The sequence below is a fragment of the Schistocerca cancellata genome, chromosome 5 (assembly GCF_023864275.1).
Source record: "Schistocerca cancellata isolate TAMUIC-IGC-003103 chromosome 5, iqSchCanc2.1, whole genome shotgun sequence".
Taxonomy (NCBI): Eukaryota; Metazoa; Arthropoda; class Insecta; order Orthoptera; family Acrididae; genus Schistocerca; species Schistocerca cancellata.
This window is the reverse complement of record NC_064630.1, coordinates 76,802,126-76,819,171: the sequence shown is the minus strand read 5'-3', so window position 1 is coordinate 76,819,171 and position 17,046 is coordinate 76,802,126. Positions and strand designations below refer to the sequence as shown.

At 39.0% G+C, this 17,046-nt stretch overlaps 1 protein-coding gene across 3 annotated transcripts in view; it reads left to right on the top strand.

Moving 5' to 3' along the window:
* LOC126188973 (bromodomain adjacent to zinc finger domain protein 1A) overlaps positions 1 to 17,046 on the top strand; it is a 129,961-nt gene that overhangs the window by 93,136 nt on the left and 19,779 nt on the right. For 2 of the 3 annotated variants that reach the window (XM_049930746.1, XM_049930745.1), the window contains exons 23-24: positions 1,022 to 1,209; positions 13,703 to 13,819. In XM_049930746.1, the coding sequence (XP_049786703.1) occupies positions 1,022 to 1,209; positions 13,703 to 13,819 (305 nt within the window). The remainder of the gene's footprint in view (positions 1 to 1,021; positions 1,210 to 13,702; positions 13,820 to 17,046) is intronic. The other variant, XM_049930747.1, reaches the window with a different exon arrangement.

The window sequence follows — 17,046 nt, the reverse complement described above, 5'->3', positions numbered from 1 at the left end:
CTCCATCCTCTCGTGTTAATTCTCGTGCGACAGTATTGTGGTGCCACTTTCAACAAGACAGTGCTAGTCTGCAGGTGGCACCTGCCTGTATGAGCTGTGTATGTAATGTTTAGGTACTCTTGTGGCCCAACAAGATTCCCATATCAGTCCCCAATATGATAAATGTATGACCAGTTTGAACATAAGATCATTCCCAGTGGCAATATCCAGGACATCAAGGACAAGTTACAATATTTGTGGGCCCGCTTGTCTCACGATAGGATGCAGCCGCTTAAGATGCCCTTCCCCACTGAATCTGTGCGTGCTACAGCCAGTTCCACGTCATACTGATGAGTTGGCTCGTACATCCTGGTCCATTGCAAATTCGACTAGATTTTGTAATTGTTGGATCTTGCCCTCTCGTCACTTATGGTGCCTAAAAGATGCTGTGTTCTTGGAATACTGTACAACAATTCAAGCAAATAACATTAGTAGTTTTATTTCAGTAAAGCAATTGGCTGTACTTAATTTTGGAGTTATATCGGTGCCACAGGTAACGTGCAAACAGTAATGTTCATCGCTATAGATAAAGTCCGAGTAAGCACTTGATACGGATCACTACAATCTGTTGTGCAAGTGCCTGTCGACAGCCGTCCATTAATGTCCTGAGTGGCCGAGACTGGCAGGAGCGGCGCGTATATTCACTTCTGGCAGTTGTCGCTCCAGTCGTTCTGCTTTCCTTGTCAGCGTGCTATTGGCTGATGTTTCCTCACCACCTTCTCTGTTCTAATATTCTTCCTCTTTGTTCCGGTGCTTGTATATGCCAGAACAGTAATCACTGAAATAACATCACATACCCTCTCAACTCCTTTTCTGGGTGCTTTGCATTTTGTCAGGCAGCGAATTTCCTTGAATTTCTTATACTCAAATATGTCTGCGTTTATTTTTGGGAAAAGTAACTACTCCTTAAGCTAACGTAACAATAGCTTTCTTGTTTTATTTTGTAATTTTAAAGTTTCTTGACCTTGCTTGTCAATTTCAGACCCTGTGATTTGGTGCATGATGAAGTTTGCAACGAGTGTGGGGAAGATGGTGAGGAGTTAATTCCATGTAGCACATGCCCTCATGTGTATCATTTAGACTGTTGCAGTCCACCTTTGAAGTACCCACCAAGAGGCAAGTGGAACTGTTCATTGTGCAAAAGTGGAAAGGAACTTAGAGTTCTTAGAGGTGAGCACATACTATATATGGTATCACTATAAATATATTTGTTATTAGATATAGGTTCAGATTTCTTTTGTGGACCTTTTGGTTGACATGTTATACAGAAACTTAACTGAAATTTGTATTCTATACTGTGAACTGAGTGATAAACAGAATACGTAGTAGGTGCTTGAAAGAAAAGCCTCAAGATCAAATTCTTACAGCAATGCAAGCACCACCGTTATATTCCTTTCCCTCTCACACTTCTTTTCCCCACACATTATTTGTAAATTTTCATCTTCTGTGAGGTGATACGATCCATGATGCGCAGTTCATTCTCATACAAGTGCATTAGAAAAATTAAATTTGATGATACTAAAAATTAAGTATTTTTATTTTAGGGTCTCCTGTTTTTACATTGATCAGCGATCTGTTATAAATTATATGCAAGTGACATGTAAAGTTACAATATTTTTTCTTAGTGTGACAGTCCAAATGGAAATACTTTGCTTTGCACAAAAGAGCTTATTGGCAACTATAAAATTTATGCAGCTCTTCTCTTAAAAATACAGGGCGAGTCAGGAGGAAAGGTACATGCTTTGAGTGGTGATACTAGTGATGATTCTGAACAAAACAACTCCTATAAAACATATGCCCTCCTCTTAACCGCTTCCGGGTAAACCAATGAAAACAGCTAGGAATGGGAAACATGTAGCATTGTCCTTACTAACCACATCAGTACTCAGTTCACTTGCACATGGTGCAATTGTTTACCTCAAGTCTCAGTCTGACAGTGCTTGTCATAGTGTTGTTACATGAACAACGAATACAGTTCTGTGTAGTGAAAATGCCATGGATCTTCACACATGCAGAGTGTGCTGTCATGGTGTTTGTCTATGGTTTGTCCAATGGGAATTTCAGAGCTGCTGTGCAAGAATACCAACAACGATTTCCGAATCGCAGGGTGCCAGGTAGCAGGGAGTTTCACAGATTGCGTGAGCTTGGTACGATTCCCAGCGTAAATGTTGTCTCTGAATGTCCTGTACAGCGAGAAAATTCTTCAGGTAGTGGAAAGCAATACTACTACTAGCTGTCGAAGAACTGCTGTCCAACTTGGTATTGCACAAACACGAGTGATACGCACAGTAAACGAGCATGGTCTGTATCCCTTTCATTGGCAGAGAGTACATCATCTGCATGAAGGAGATGCTGCCGCCCAACAAGAATTCTGTCGGTGGATAATTGCCAATGAATGATTCTGTGTTCTGTTCACTGATGAGTCAACATTTACCCGCTACAGAATCAACAACACATGCAAAACTCATGTATGTGCAAGTGCACACTACTGTGGAAACGAATTTTCAATGAAGTTTCTCAGTCAATGTGTGGTGTGGTATTATTGATGACCAACTCATCGGTCCAGGTGTTTTAGATAACTGTCTTACTGGGACATGGTATCTTGAGTTTCTTCAAAATGTGTTACCAGAATACATGGAGGATATCCCTTTGGTAACATGAGCTCATATGCTCTACCAGCATGATGGAGCTCCTACACATTCCGTACAGCCAGTGACACAGAATCTCAACAAAACATATCCTGGTCGTTGGATCAGTCACCGTGCAGTCATTGCGTGGCCACCAAGGTCACCCGATCTTACCCCATTGGATTACTGTTTGCAGGGGTGGCTGAAGAGCGACATCTACAAACGCAGAGTGGACAATAGAGAGCTGGCCAGAGTGGCCGAGCAGTTAAAGGCGCTACAGTCTGGAACCGCACGACCGCTACGGTCGCAGGTTCGGATCCTGTCTCGGGCATGGATGTGTGTGATGTCCTTAGGTTAGTTAGGTTTAAGTAGTTCTAAGTTCTAGGGGACTTCTGACCACAGCAGTTGAGTCCCATAGTGCTCAGAGCCATTTGAACCATTTGACACTAGAGAGGAACTTCTCACTCGTATTTTACATGCTTGTGCCCAGGTAAAGGAATGCAAAACTGAGCTCCTATCGATGACACAACACCTATTTACAACAGCAGCAACTTGCATTGAAGTTGACAGTGGACTGTTTGAACATCTTTTGCGAGGAAACGTACACAATTAAACAAACCATAACATAACAGTATCTTAATTTACCGTCACCTGCACCTTTTGCATTCCTAGCTGTTTTCATTGGTTTACATGGAGACGGTTAAGAAAAGGGCATATGTTTATTAGAAGTTTTTTGTTCAGAATCACCAGTAGTATTGCCTGTCAAAGCATGTACCTTTCCTCCTGACTCACACTGTATATAGTCATGTGGAAGGGACAGTCCTGCACAAACAGAAAATGTGTCAGGAATATATTGAGATTTTACTTTAGAAGATTTAATATCAGAAATTAAGTAGGCACTCTTAACTTTAAAACAAACAAGTACATTGCTTCTGTTCTTTAATGGACTATTTGGGAAAATTGTTCTGTAACACACGCTGAACATTGTCCTGTGGAATTACTTTTTAATCAACAAGAAAATACATTGCAGTTGTTCTATTTATGCTACTGCACAGCCATACGGGTGTGAAAGATAATTGGTGCAAAAGTCTGTCTTGTTTATTCATGTACAATAATACAAATTTTGTCTGTCATATACAGGAGAACTTTTAATTGCTGTAGTGATTGCAGAAAATGTTGTAAAAGTGTTCAGTGTGTAAAGTATTGTTATAACATTGAAGAACAGTGTTAGGTTGTTCCATGTATGGTATGAATTAATAGTGTACGGCTGCCTTCTTACAAACACTCTGTAAGGTAAAACTTGGTAGTGGCAGGAGGAGACTACTTTATTGGATGAGAGACATCTTTTTTTCTGAAGAATGAATTCCTGTGTTACATCACATAACAGTTTGGAACTCAGTCATTTAACATGCAACATTGCTTTTTTAAAGGGGGTAAGGTTAAAGCTTGGACATTTTGTTTACATGTCTATTCTCCTCCTATGCTTTTCATTATCATTAAATATACTTATGGTTATGGTGCAAAAAGAAAATAGTGGCAGAGTACATGATCTGCTGCTGTGCTGCTTGGATTTCATTTCACTTCTTGTCCAAAATATGTGACAATGACTCCTTGTTCACATAAGAGACCCAGATGACATTTTTAAGATACATTATATTATTTCATTATATCCCAGAATAGTTATTTTGTAGCCTTATTATTTTCTTACGTGCTTTGTTTCTACATTATTTCGTCTTGTCATTTCATTTGACAAAGTTGGTAGGATTGTGGAGTTACATTACTGCCTTCTGAGATAGGTCACCCCTTAAGTAAGCAAATATAACAGAACTAGAAAGGAAGCATTAGAAGCAGCTTAAACATTAATTTATTCTACTTCCTGAAACACAACAGATGACTGACCAGTCTGTCACAATTCAGTTTAGAGAGTCAGTTTGTACTTTGTTTGGCTGTTGTGACAATCAATAGTTAGTAATCAGTATCATTTTATTTTGTATATTTATTTAATTGTAGATCCCTTTCCCTCCCCCTCCCTCCCCACTGCAAAATAATTTGCATTTATCTCTTTCCTCATTCCCTTATAATATTAATTCAGTTATTTATCACAAGACTACAAAAGAAAGAAAGCAGCACATACACTGCATTCAATGTAGTATTTCCAATATGGCTATAATTATTATCTTCAATTACCAAATTGTTCATTACCTGTTCCATTTGTGTACATTGTCCCTTCTCTCTTCTCTTCCTCGAGAAAGATAATAAGTGCTATGTCAGAAGTACAGTATTGATGTCATTAATTTAAAAGTGTCACTAATGTATTTTTTAATCATTTTCTTTCCTTTGGCCTTCTGAATTTCTGTGTCTACCTATAACAGTTGGTTCACAGAGTATTGTATTTTGTGGGATGTTACTGTCACTGCCATGATTACATTGTCCTTGTTACAATTTCACCCTCACCTCATTCTCCCACCAACCAAGGAGATAACAATAGATGTATGATCCAGAACAAGGAGACTGGCATTATGTTGCCTTATTTGATTATCATCTGTATTTGCTAAGAGTAATACATTCTCTCTCTCTCTCTCTCTCTCTCACACACACACACACACACACACACACATTCATGTATAACAAAAAATAATCTATTATTGATAATATGATGTAAATGGACAGATAAAAAAATCTACTCACCAAGTAGCGACGGGAAAACACACACACACACACACACACACACACACACACACACACACACAAGGATTTGGCTTTCACAAGTTTTCTGGCGGAAGAATTGAAGGGGAAGGAAGAGGGGTGAAGGGAAAGAACTGGAGGTTTAGGGGAAGTGGTACAGTTTAGAAGAGTCATCCAGAAACCCAGGTCAGGAGAGACTACTTCATTTTTATATTATTTTTATTTTTTTCCTGAAAAGTAAGTACTGTTGTTTGTTAGTGGGTTTGATGTGGACAGAAGTGTGTCTCGCTAGTCTTCAGTGAGCGTGAGATCAACATCAAGGAAAGTGGCAAGGGATTCAGAGGAGGACCATGTGAAATTTAATTCTCCTTCTCATCCCATCTTGTAAGTCTCCCCTGACCCAAGGTTCTTAGAGACTTTTCTAAACTGTACCCCTGTCCCTAAACCTCTCCAGTCCTTTTCCTTCACCCCTCTTCCTTCCCCTTCAACTCGTCCACCAGAAGAGGGAGCCACTGGCTCCAAAAAGCTTGTGAAAGTAAAGTCCTTGTGTGTGTGTGTGTGTGTGTGTGTGTGTGTGTGTGTGTGTGTGTGTGTGTAACTTCCAAGGCCCGGAAACACCAAAGCGATGTTAACCTTCGTTAAAGCAGGAAACACTCTCAAAGCTGTTGTAACAGGATTTATTTTTCACCTTTACTAGAGACGCTGGGAAATGAAATTGCTGGATTTGAAGAACATGGTTTTGTGGAGCAGAAAATTTGAACACCTGTTTGCTGAAATAAAAATATTGGAAAGAAAATAAATGTTGCCTTAGTTCACAGCACAAGCAGTCTGCTCTGAAAGGCCTGGAGAAGGAAAATACATTGATTTTTAAAACCTGGAACAATATTCCTGAATCATACAATTATCTGTAAAAGCTAGTCCCTTGTCCTCCCCTTATTCAGGTCTACATATCCATGCAAGCAATCATTTCAAGCATGAACCCTGTCAGGAGTAAATTTAGAAGTCTTCTTATTGATGAGAACGGGAAATCATGCCTACTATTAAAAACAACATTGATGTTTGTCTTACCAAAACTTTTGAAGGTAATACAAGCCCATTGCTCCCATTACTGTGTCTGTCATTGTCACAATATAATTTTACAGGTTTTAGGTACTACATCAAGTTTTATACAACTAATACTTATTTTTGGTAAGACTTAAAACTGTAAGAAAAGTATTGTAGGGAGCAGTGTGGAATAAAGTTGTAGCAGTTAGTACTTAGAAAGGTACATTGAGTTTGTATTGACAGGCAGAAAGGATAATCAAAAGGAGTATTTATTTTATTTATTTACCTATTCTTCACAATTGCAGTCTATTATCTGGGAAAGTGACATAGGCATTACAACTCACATGTTTGTGGATAATAAAATGAAGATATGATGATTTATTTGTTATTGGTAGCTATAAACATTATGGAAAAGGAACTGGTATATGAGTCTTGATGGGAGAGTTGGAAGGGGTGGATGTCAGCAAATGTACCTCAATCAGATTGAGGACATTTTTAGCAAAGGCCAGTGTAGGTGTAACCTAATTGATTTAATAACAATATACCTACCCATATAGTTTAAATTTTAAAAAATTGGCACTCAAAAGAAATTCCGGTCGTTGTGCTGCTGATATTTGGCTGTTTTTATGAATGAGTTTCCCAACCACTGAAATACTCGGTTAGAAAATAGCATTTCAGCAGTTACTATTACTTTGCTTTCCAATATGTAAGCCTGTGGAACTTTAAGAAAGTGGCACATGAATCTAAAGATCTTCTGGTAATTGCATAACATGACACATCACAACACACACACCACTGGTGTAATATTGTACAATATTTATTATTTTACAAAGCAGCTCTCGGCTGTTGTGCCATCATTGTGTAAAATAAGAAATATTGTAGAATATTACACAAGCGTTGCGTATGTTTGTCATAAATTATCTATTCTTGTCGTGTTCAACTACTTACTGTTTTTGACTGATAATCCCGTCTTTTTGTTTTGTGAGTGGTGTCTTTTTCTCACATCACAACTGATATATCGAATTCTAGATTTTGTATTGTGTGGGAAGGGAAGTGTTTCAGATAACCTCTTGCGTATTACTGTGGTGTTGGTGAAAGTAATTTGACAGTTCTTACTACATAAATTGTTTCAAGAAATGAAATTTTTGTGCTTGTAGAGGGAAGATTGTGCAATGAATTTACATATAGAACATACCGTATTTACTCGAATCTAAGCCGCACTTTTTTTCCAGTTTTTGTAATCCAAAAAACCGCCTGCGGCTTAGAATCGAGTGCAAAGTAAGCGGAAGTTCTGAAAAATGTTGGTAGGTGCCGCCACAACTAACTTCTGCCGTCGAAAATATGTAGCGCTACACAGGCTTGCTTTGCAGGCACAAAGATAAATACTGGCACCAAAACCTCTGCGTCAGGAAAAAAAAAAAAAAAAAAAAAAGTGGAAGACGAGCTTTTTTCTCCGCTCCGAGTTTCGACCACTGCATTTTCATACATTATCCAACGAAACAACGAAGTAAATACAAATTCCGTATTGTTCATCTTCGAATGTAGCAGCATTTCAATGTACTACGAAAATCCGACTGGCAAGACTGTTTGGGGTTTTTGTCAATATGGCTAACTCTACGTTCTGAATTTTTTTCTACCTGTGAGAAGAGATGGTTGCTAATAGGAACTTTTATGAATTGTGAATCACATGCAGTATTCTCTTCGCCATAAGAATAATACAAATATAAACATTTTGCGATGTATTCTTTCGTGTTTGCTGCTATCTCATTTAAATCCTATCTGCCTAATAGACTACGAAACTAGAGTGAGACAACAGCAAACGCGGAAGAGTATACATATCATGTCACGTTTATATTCGTATTATTCTTATGGCTAATAGTGATACAGTCGGAAATGAAGCATGGCAATTGACTAGATTTTTAAATCTAAGATGACTAATTTCTGTGCAGAATGTAATGTAATGTACTAAAGCGGCGTCTGCAAAGATTTTCAAACGGGGAAACATTTTTGCTAAACTCTCGTTCAGAACATCTTCTATCATACGCAGTCTCTTATTTGGTTCTTGTTGATCATTATCAAAGAAAGCAGCAGTGTAAGTAACAACAAATAGCAGTCTCTTGCCATTGTTTCGCTAATGAGACAATTCCTCTCTCTCTTTTAAGCCGCAGTAGTGCGCAGAAAAGCAAGCCATGCCGCGAGCGGCGACAGGCCGTGAACACGCACTATCAGAATGCGACAAACAATGCATGATGCATTTTCAGCTTAGAGTGACGTTAACACCTATAACAAAGAAAATGGCACTTATCAGATCAAAGAAAAATAAGCAATCAATTCAAACCAGACGAAGCACGTGAAAAAGGAAGGGTACCTGTATCAATGCGACTGACGCATAGCAATGGCTACCTTGTAAAGCTTAACTGCTAAGCTTACGACTCGAACCAAACTACTGTAGTTTTATCGTCATTCATTCGACCTAAATTGTGTCTCATATTAAAATGGACCAACTTTGTTTCGATTTGGAGGTCCGGCCTAAAACTTTTCTCTCCTCTTGAATTTCGAGTCTCAAATTTCAGGTGCGGCTTAGATTCAGGAAATTTTTTTTTCCTTGATTTCGAGTCTCATTTTTCAGGTGCGGCTTAGATTTGAGTGCGGCTTAGATTCGAGTAAATACGGTACATCAGTACTCAATTGAAGCAACTGTAGTTAAATTTTTCAATATTAATATCTGCCTTGTCTTGCAAACTCTCAAATTAGCTCTGGATTATGGAACAGAAGTCTTCATTCAAAATAGTTCCACTTGTAAGCAGAAAGATTAATATTGGTGTAATCTAATAAGTAGGAATTTATGTCTTCATTATTGAATAACATGCTCCAGCAACTGCGGGAAGGTTGATTTACGAATCTGATAAATTTGTCCAAATTAGTGATGTTTTGCTTAACCCTTTGACTGCTACATATGTGCTCACTGCATTCTGTGGACAGAACAGCTTAGTTGTCGCCCTATACCAGTACCTTTGCTGGGAGACCACATTTGTGCCGCTATCTGTGAATTGGTTGTGCTGTGCAGTCTGGCTCCTCTGTGCTGAATATTCCAGCAGGGCTGGCTTGACAATTTTTCCTGGCATTCTAGGTTTTGCCACTCCTGATAAGCAATAAAAGAATACAGTTGAACAAACAGTTTTAAGTTTTTCACTTGAATCCCTGCATAGACACACATACAGATATGTCAATATTGTTTCAGTCCTAAGAATTACATGTTTCCTGAAGTTTTTAGAACAGTGTTAGAAGTATATGATGAAAGTGAAGTATCACTTTAGATTCATCTCAGTAACTTAGTGTTCTTACATAGTTACTCTTCCATAAACTTGTTGGCCTACATATATTCATAACTGTAATAACTTGAGGAAAGGATGAATCTATCAGTGATATCGCTGTAATACATCGACAGTGATCGGGAACAAAGGAGTAAATTTTTCGCTCCATGCATTTTGTTTCCTTTCACGAATTGTCAGAGATGTGTGGAGCGAACACACAGGCTGCTAATGAAATACTTATCATTTGATTTTAAGAAAACTATTTGGTGAAAACATTTTATTCTTGCACCTCTTACAGTATAATATCTTCGCTCGATAAAGAACTGAATTTTTAATTTATAACAAATTGTTGTATGTCTTGTGTTATTTGTCTTACTGTGCTGCATCCAGTTGAATAAAACATTGGATGAAAGTTTAAGATTTTTGCAGGGGTAAAACGCATTGCATATGCTTTGCATATGAATGCATTATAGGGACATGTAATGATATGAATGCATTACAGGCGCATGTAATGATGTCAGCATGCCTGCGAGTCTCTCCAGGAACATTATTGCAATGGTTTTCATATGGAGGCATCAGATACTCTACTTCTGTGTATTTTATCCTATGACAAGTACCAGGTGCAATTGCCTTTCACGATCTTCATGATTTCTTCCTCTGTACAGCCACAATTGCATACCATTTTCTCAGTCAAAATCAAAGATGAAAACAGCAACACATATAGCATCACAGCGGTAAATACATATAGGCCAAACAGTGGAAAGCTGCTGAGCACTCAGGGTGGAAATGCAGCTGTTTGCTTGCTCTACTGGGCCACTAAGTGCCACACATGTTTAAATGTCTGGAGCACACAGAGTGCCAAGTAGCCAGCCATGTTCACACATCGGGAGCACAAAGGTGGCGGCAAGGGGGTGCGCATATATACATCTAGAGCACCTGACGAAAGGATCTAAGGTGGGCTTAAACACATACAGAGCGCACAGGGACAGGAGCAGTCAGAGAGTTAAGGATACGATTGTTTAGCAGCATTGACCTTTCAGTGCTCGTATTCAAACTTTTAAATATGTAACAACATTCAGTTGTTCATTGGTAACTAAAGGATAAATTAATGTACGTGGGGTCACATGAGTTCTGTAGATTTTTGTGTCTCAAATTCTCTATTGAAGTTTATTGTGAAGAAATAAGATGATTATGATAATAAAGACCCATTAAGTTTCATGAGATTATGGAGATGATAGGTATCTCATATGAACAGACATACACTCCTGGAAATGGAAAAAAGAACACATTGACACCGGTGTGTCAGAACCACCATACTTGCTCCGGACACTGCGAGAGGGCTGTACAAGCAATGATCACACGCACGGCACAGCGGACACACCAGGAACCGCGGTGTTGGCCGTCGAATGGCGCTAGCTGCGCAGCATTTGTGCACCGCCGCCGTCAGTGTCAGCCAGTTTGCCGTGGCGTACGGAGCTCCATCACAGTCTTTAACACTGGTAGCATGCCGCGACAGCGTGGACGTGAACCGTATGTGCAGTTGACGGACTTTGAGCGAGGGCGTATAGTGGGCATGCGGGAGGCCGGGTGGACGTACCGCCGAATTGCTCAACACGTGGGGCGTGATGTCTCCACAGTACATCGATGTTGTCGCCAGTGGTCGGCGGAAGGTGCATGTGCCCGTCGACCTGGGACCGGACCGCAGCGACGCACGGATGCACGCCAAGACCGTAGGATCCTACGCAGGGCCGTAGGGGACCGCACCGCCACTTCCCAGCAAATTAGGGACACTGTTGCTCCTGGGGTATCGGCGAGGACCATTCGCAACCGTCTCCATGAAGCTGGGCTACGGTCCCGCACACCGTTACGCCGTCTTCCGCTCACGCCCCAACATCGTGCAGCCCGCCTCCAGTGGTGTCGCGACAGGCGTGAATGGAGGGACGAATGGAGACGTGTCGTCTACAGCGATGAGATTCGCTTCTGCCTTGGTGCCAATGATGGTCGTATGCGTGTTAGGCGCCGTGCAGGTGAGCGCCACAATCAGGACTGCATACGACCGAGGCACACAGGGCCAACACCCGGCATCATGGTGTGGGGAGCGATCTCCTACACTGGCCGTACACCACTAGTGATCGTCGAGGGGACACTGAATAGTGCACGGTACATCCAAACCGTCATCGAACCCATCGTTCTACCATTCCTAGACCGGCAAGGGAACTTGCTGTTCCAACAGGACAATGCACGTCCGCATGTATCCCGTGCCACCCAACGTGCTCTAGAAGGTGTAAGTCAACTACCCTGGCCAGCAAGATCTCCGGATCTGTCCCCTATTGAGCATGTTTGGGACTGGATGAAGCGTCGTCTCACGCGGTCTGCACGTCCAGCACGAACGCTGGTCCAACTGAGGCGCCAGGTGGAAATGGCATGGCAAGCCGTTCCACAGGACTACATCCAGCATCTCTACGATCGTCTCCATGGGAGAATAGCAGCCTGCATTGCTGCGAAAGGTGGATATACACTGTACTAGTGCCGACATTGTGCATGCTCTGTTGCCTGTGTCTATGTGCCTGTGGTTCTGTCAGTGTGATCATGTGATGTATCTGACCCCAGGAATGTGTCAATAAAGTTTCCCCTTCCTGGGACAATGAATTCACGGTGTTCTTATTTCAATTTCCAGGAGTGTATAATATCATCTGTGAAATTCTATACATTAGTTTGTGATTGGTTCTCCACTTATTGACACCGGGTCTGCAACACTTGGGGAAGGACATTTTAAAATAATGTTTCTAAAATTTGAAGCATATCTGAAAGTCTTGTGACAGCAATGTTACTGTGTAAAAAAAATAAAGTAAAATAAAATGGATGCACCATTACATACAAGGGACAAATTTGCTGTCAAATCTTTTAACAAAGTTGAAAGTGCCTTGAGGGGTAAAGTGAATACATATACATCTTTTGAGCACTGTCCCCCATCCAATCACATGGTTTCATGTTGATTTTATATTTGAGAATGAGTAAAACTGTGACATCTTATCACACACTGATATTACACTGTTGACATTGTGAGTTGAAGTGGAAGATTAGTGTGCAAGAAAGTGCACTAATTGTACTGTGAAATAATTCATTGGCAACCCTGTTTTGTAGCTGGGGAAGCGGGTAAATAAGTTTGAATCGTATTGAGTCATTTGCATTGAGATCACCAGAGATTATGATGAGAAATAGTATTGTTTTTGACAAGTAGTAATTTATTATGTACCTTATCAAACTCGTCAGTCTACCCTATACATACTCAGCTCACTCGGAGACTCGGTTTACAGTCCTCGTAATACATACTCATTCGTAATCAACTTTTCACAGTTTCTTTCTAGTACTTCAGTTTGTTATATTAATAGATAATTGTGTTAATGTTGGCTTCTTAATTATATTAGTGGTAATTTTATATGGTGATTGGAAAATCTATCTTTTTAATTATTTTGTGGAGCATATAATCATTTTTTTGTCATATAACATCAACATTGACAAAGCATTTAAACTGTATTTTGCAGCAATAGCTAAGAAAAGTCATCACATTTTTTGTAGAGTAATTTGACATAATTATTTTTTATATTAGTACATGCTCTGTAAAATTGTTGAAGGGATTTGATGTAACTACTATGATTCAGCAGTACTTGTTTTATAAGTAAATTACAGTTTTAATAAAAAAATATATACATCAAAATTTAGCTGGGCTTAGTAGAAAACCTTGCAGTCTATCTTTCTTGGGTCATTTTAGCAAGAACACAACTGAAATTACTGCTGTAGATCTTTGCTGCCTGGAAAGCTGTCATTGAGTAAAATTCTGTTACTGGGTCTTAATATAATACAGTAGTTAACTTGCTGTAAGAGTGGTATACATTATATTATGAAACTAATGTAGCCTGTGACAGATTTTCAATCTGTGTTGCTCGCATGTGTGGTGTGAATGTGTCTGTAAGACCCTTAATTGGTCTACAGATGGAGCTATGCCAGTACAGCCTCAAGTGCCAATAAGGCAACGGCGCTGCTGTGCCACTGCAGCTGTGGCTAAGATCTCAAGGTTTGCCCGACGATTACGGAGCGATTCCTGGGATGGTGTGTGTATTTTCGAGCTATTCTGTGTCTCTCTCTCTCTCTTTTTTTTTCCTGTCACAAGCTTTCCGGTCACTATTTGGGCTTACTATATGTTGTCCCCTGTGTTCCTAAGCTGTACCTATTAACTGTGATGAAACCTTGTAGACCTTCCTTAATAATTTATTTCTTTTATGCTTAATGTAGTGAACAGTCTTTCCTATGCTCACAACAAAAATGTGATTTTACTTACTACCATAGCTGGGATATTCATTGCCATTTACGTGGTAAGCCTTCCTACTGATTTGATTTGGTATAATGACATTGCATACACAGTGTATAAAAAGTCTTGCAACATTGATGATGTAAGGTAACTGATTCTGATACAGCATTCAACAGAGTTCGTTGACGGAGGATTGGGTATAAGGGTCTAAGGGTCCATATTGTATACATACTTAGTCTTGTTAATTTCTGAATTCGTCAGTTGCCAGCAAACCATTTGAGCAAGTAATCAGTCTCAGAAATAATGTGTAGGTAAACAGCCTGCTAGGTACCCATGAGATTGTTTGTTTTGATCAGTATTTGTCTTGTTGTGATACAGGCTTAAATAATAGCATTGAGAACTATTGCAGTTTATTCATATAGAAATAAGTCTGTTTCTCTCTTAAAACTTGAACAGATGTGTGGTATAGGACACCCCAACCAAAAAATAAGTCAGTCATGTCTTCCCTCTTTTGTAGCAAAAACAATACGTATCCCTTGCTGTTATTTCCAGAAACCTTCCATAAAATCAGTGCTCCTATAGTGTATTGCTATCTCTTTTAAACTTAAACTTAGGTCATTTTCCTTTTCAAATAGTGAGAGAACTTCTATTACTTACTGTTACATGTATTTCAGATTACCATGTTAATAGTCTGTACTTTCTCAGAGATTGTGTTAAACATTCATGACTTTATGAAAATAAAGTTGCAGCTAAGTATTATTGTGATCGAAGTTGATCTGTTATCACCTACTGAAACAGAAATAACAGAAGCAGAAAGGTGAACATAAATTTAAAACATTGTTTCTCTGACTACTTGTCTTTAAAAAATTCTTTTCTTAAGATCAGGGGAAAGAAAATGACAAAATCAGGAAAAGATAAGTATATGTACCCTAAAGAGAGAAAACCCTGGAACAGTGGAAACTCAAGTGGCAGGAAATAATTAGGAAGTAAAAGCTTTGTAATAGTGGAAATTGTTTTGAGATTTCTGCAAATAATGAGCTCTTGGCAGTTGATGAATCACAGTTCAAAACTAAACTCCATATAAATAAGGTCTGACCGGACACTCATACTAAAATAAATGAACAAAATTATGAAATTTTGTGGCTCTGTGATACTGACCTAAGTATACAGGTAACTTGTATTTTACTTCTAGTGTAAAAGTCATCATCTGTTCATATCTCCACCAAAAATAAAAAATAAAAAAATAAATAAGTAAAAAGATAGAAACATATAGTTTGGCGGCGGAGGGGGGAGGGTGGGGGGGGGGGGGCAGGGCTGTAGAGTATTTAATTGCATTACTTTCTAAATAGTTTTCATTGGATCTGATTTACTTGCCTCAAAATTATGCAGTTCATACAAATAGTTTCAGAGTCAGATTGTAAACAACATGTTGCCTTAAACAATCTTTATTCCGCATCTTCTGTGTCTTGAAAATATTGTCGCTTTCAGTGTAGAGAACACGAACGTGTCACAAGAGGCCCTGGTTCAGAGAGTAGAGTAGACACCAGATAATTGTCATTTTAATTTTGTGAAAAACTGCTGAATGCTAAAGACTGTATGACTAAGAGCACTGCCATCATACAGAAGCCAATGCTAACCACAATTTTGTACTCAGTGCATCACACATTCGTTTCAGCATTTGTAAACAGCAATAGTACTTTAGGTAACTAATTTTCAATTGATTGGTTACTTCAAGTCAAAAAACAAACCCACATTGTTTTCATATTTGTCACTTGTTTCTTGTCTTCATGTGTGGCACTGAAGCAGTCTTCTGTTGTCTACTTTGTTATATGGGTGTGAGTATATGCATACAGTTTGTTCTGCTGGTTTCTGTAATAGATGTTTATGTTAGCACATTTCTCTGTCTATCCACAGCTACAAAATTGCCATATTTGTGAAACAATGGTTACAAAAACACTGATTTTAACTGACTCTTCCACACTTATTGCAGTAGATCAGCTGATTCATAACCTTGTACCATAGGAAAACTATTGTCATAATTTTGTGGCCCCCTTTCCCAGTAGCTGTTTTCCCGCGTTATCAGGATTGTATCATATTGTGGTGTAATCAGTACATACCTGTTGTTGATAGAGGACAGTGTTTTGGGTAACTGCTTCTACTGTATATCATAATATTTTGAAATCACATCCTCTAGAGACCACAATTAATTATCCTGCTGTTCAAAGTGTAAAATTGCACCTTAATTCAGTGAAGGAGTTAGTTTATTTCTTTTCACTTCCATTTTTGTATAACATACCACAAGTGAATTACAGTCATCCACTTTATGTGGCCCCAACAGTTTCTTCATTGTTATTCAGCTGCTTGTCCTGAATTACTAATTGAACAATAAAAGCTTTCACATGTTGTAAACGTCTAATTAGTTGTAACTATGGTGTCACAGCTGCAAAGGATGACTATTTACTAAACAGTGAGGGTGGAAATTTTACTAACTAAACATGCTTGGTGTTGCAAGTGAACAAACAAATGCAAATGTACAGACCGTTGCTGTATTACTCGTGAGTGAAGAGACGATGTTAGATGTATTGGAGTTCCAAATTTCATCTTATGTAAACAGCCATGACTTGAATACTTCCACTGTCAGCTTAAATAGTGCCATGTTAACTAATGAAGTGCATGGCTTCCTATTGGTTTTGATGTACGAGGTGTGATCACAAAGTAAAGGGAATATTTTAATTTCCTGGGCATTATGCACCAATTTTTAAAACCTTTTTTATCTTGTTGGTACACACATTCCTGATGTATGTTTGCATTTTCAGCTGTTATTAATATTTAGTTTATTGTTTACAGTAGGAAAGATTATATATGTTGTTTTAGAGTAGACACAATGAGTGTGCATTAAATTTTGCTTGGAAAATGGAATAAAATGCAGCACCACATTTGAAATGTTGACTGTGGCATTTGGCAAATCTGTACGAGTAAGATAACAATTTAAGAGTGGTATAAACATTTCAAAGAGGGTTGAGAAGAC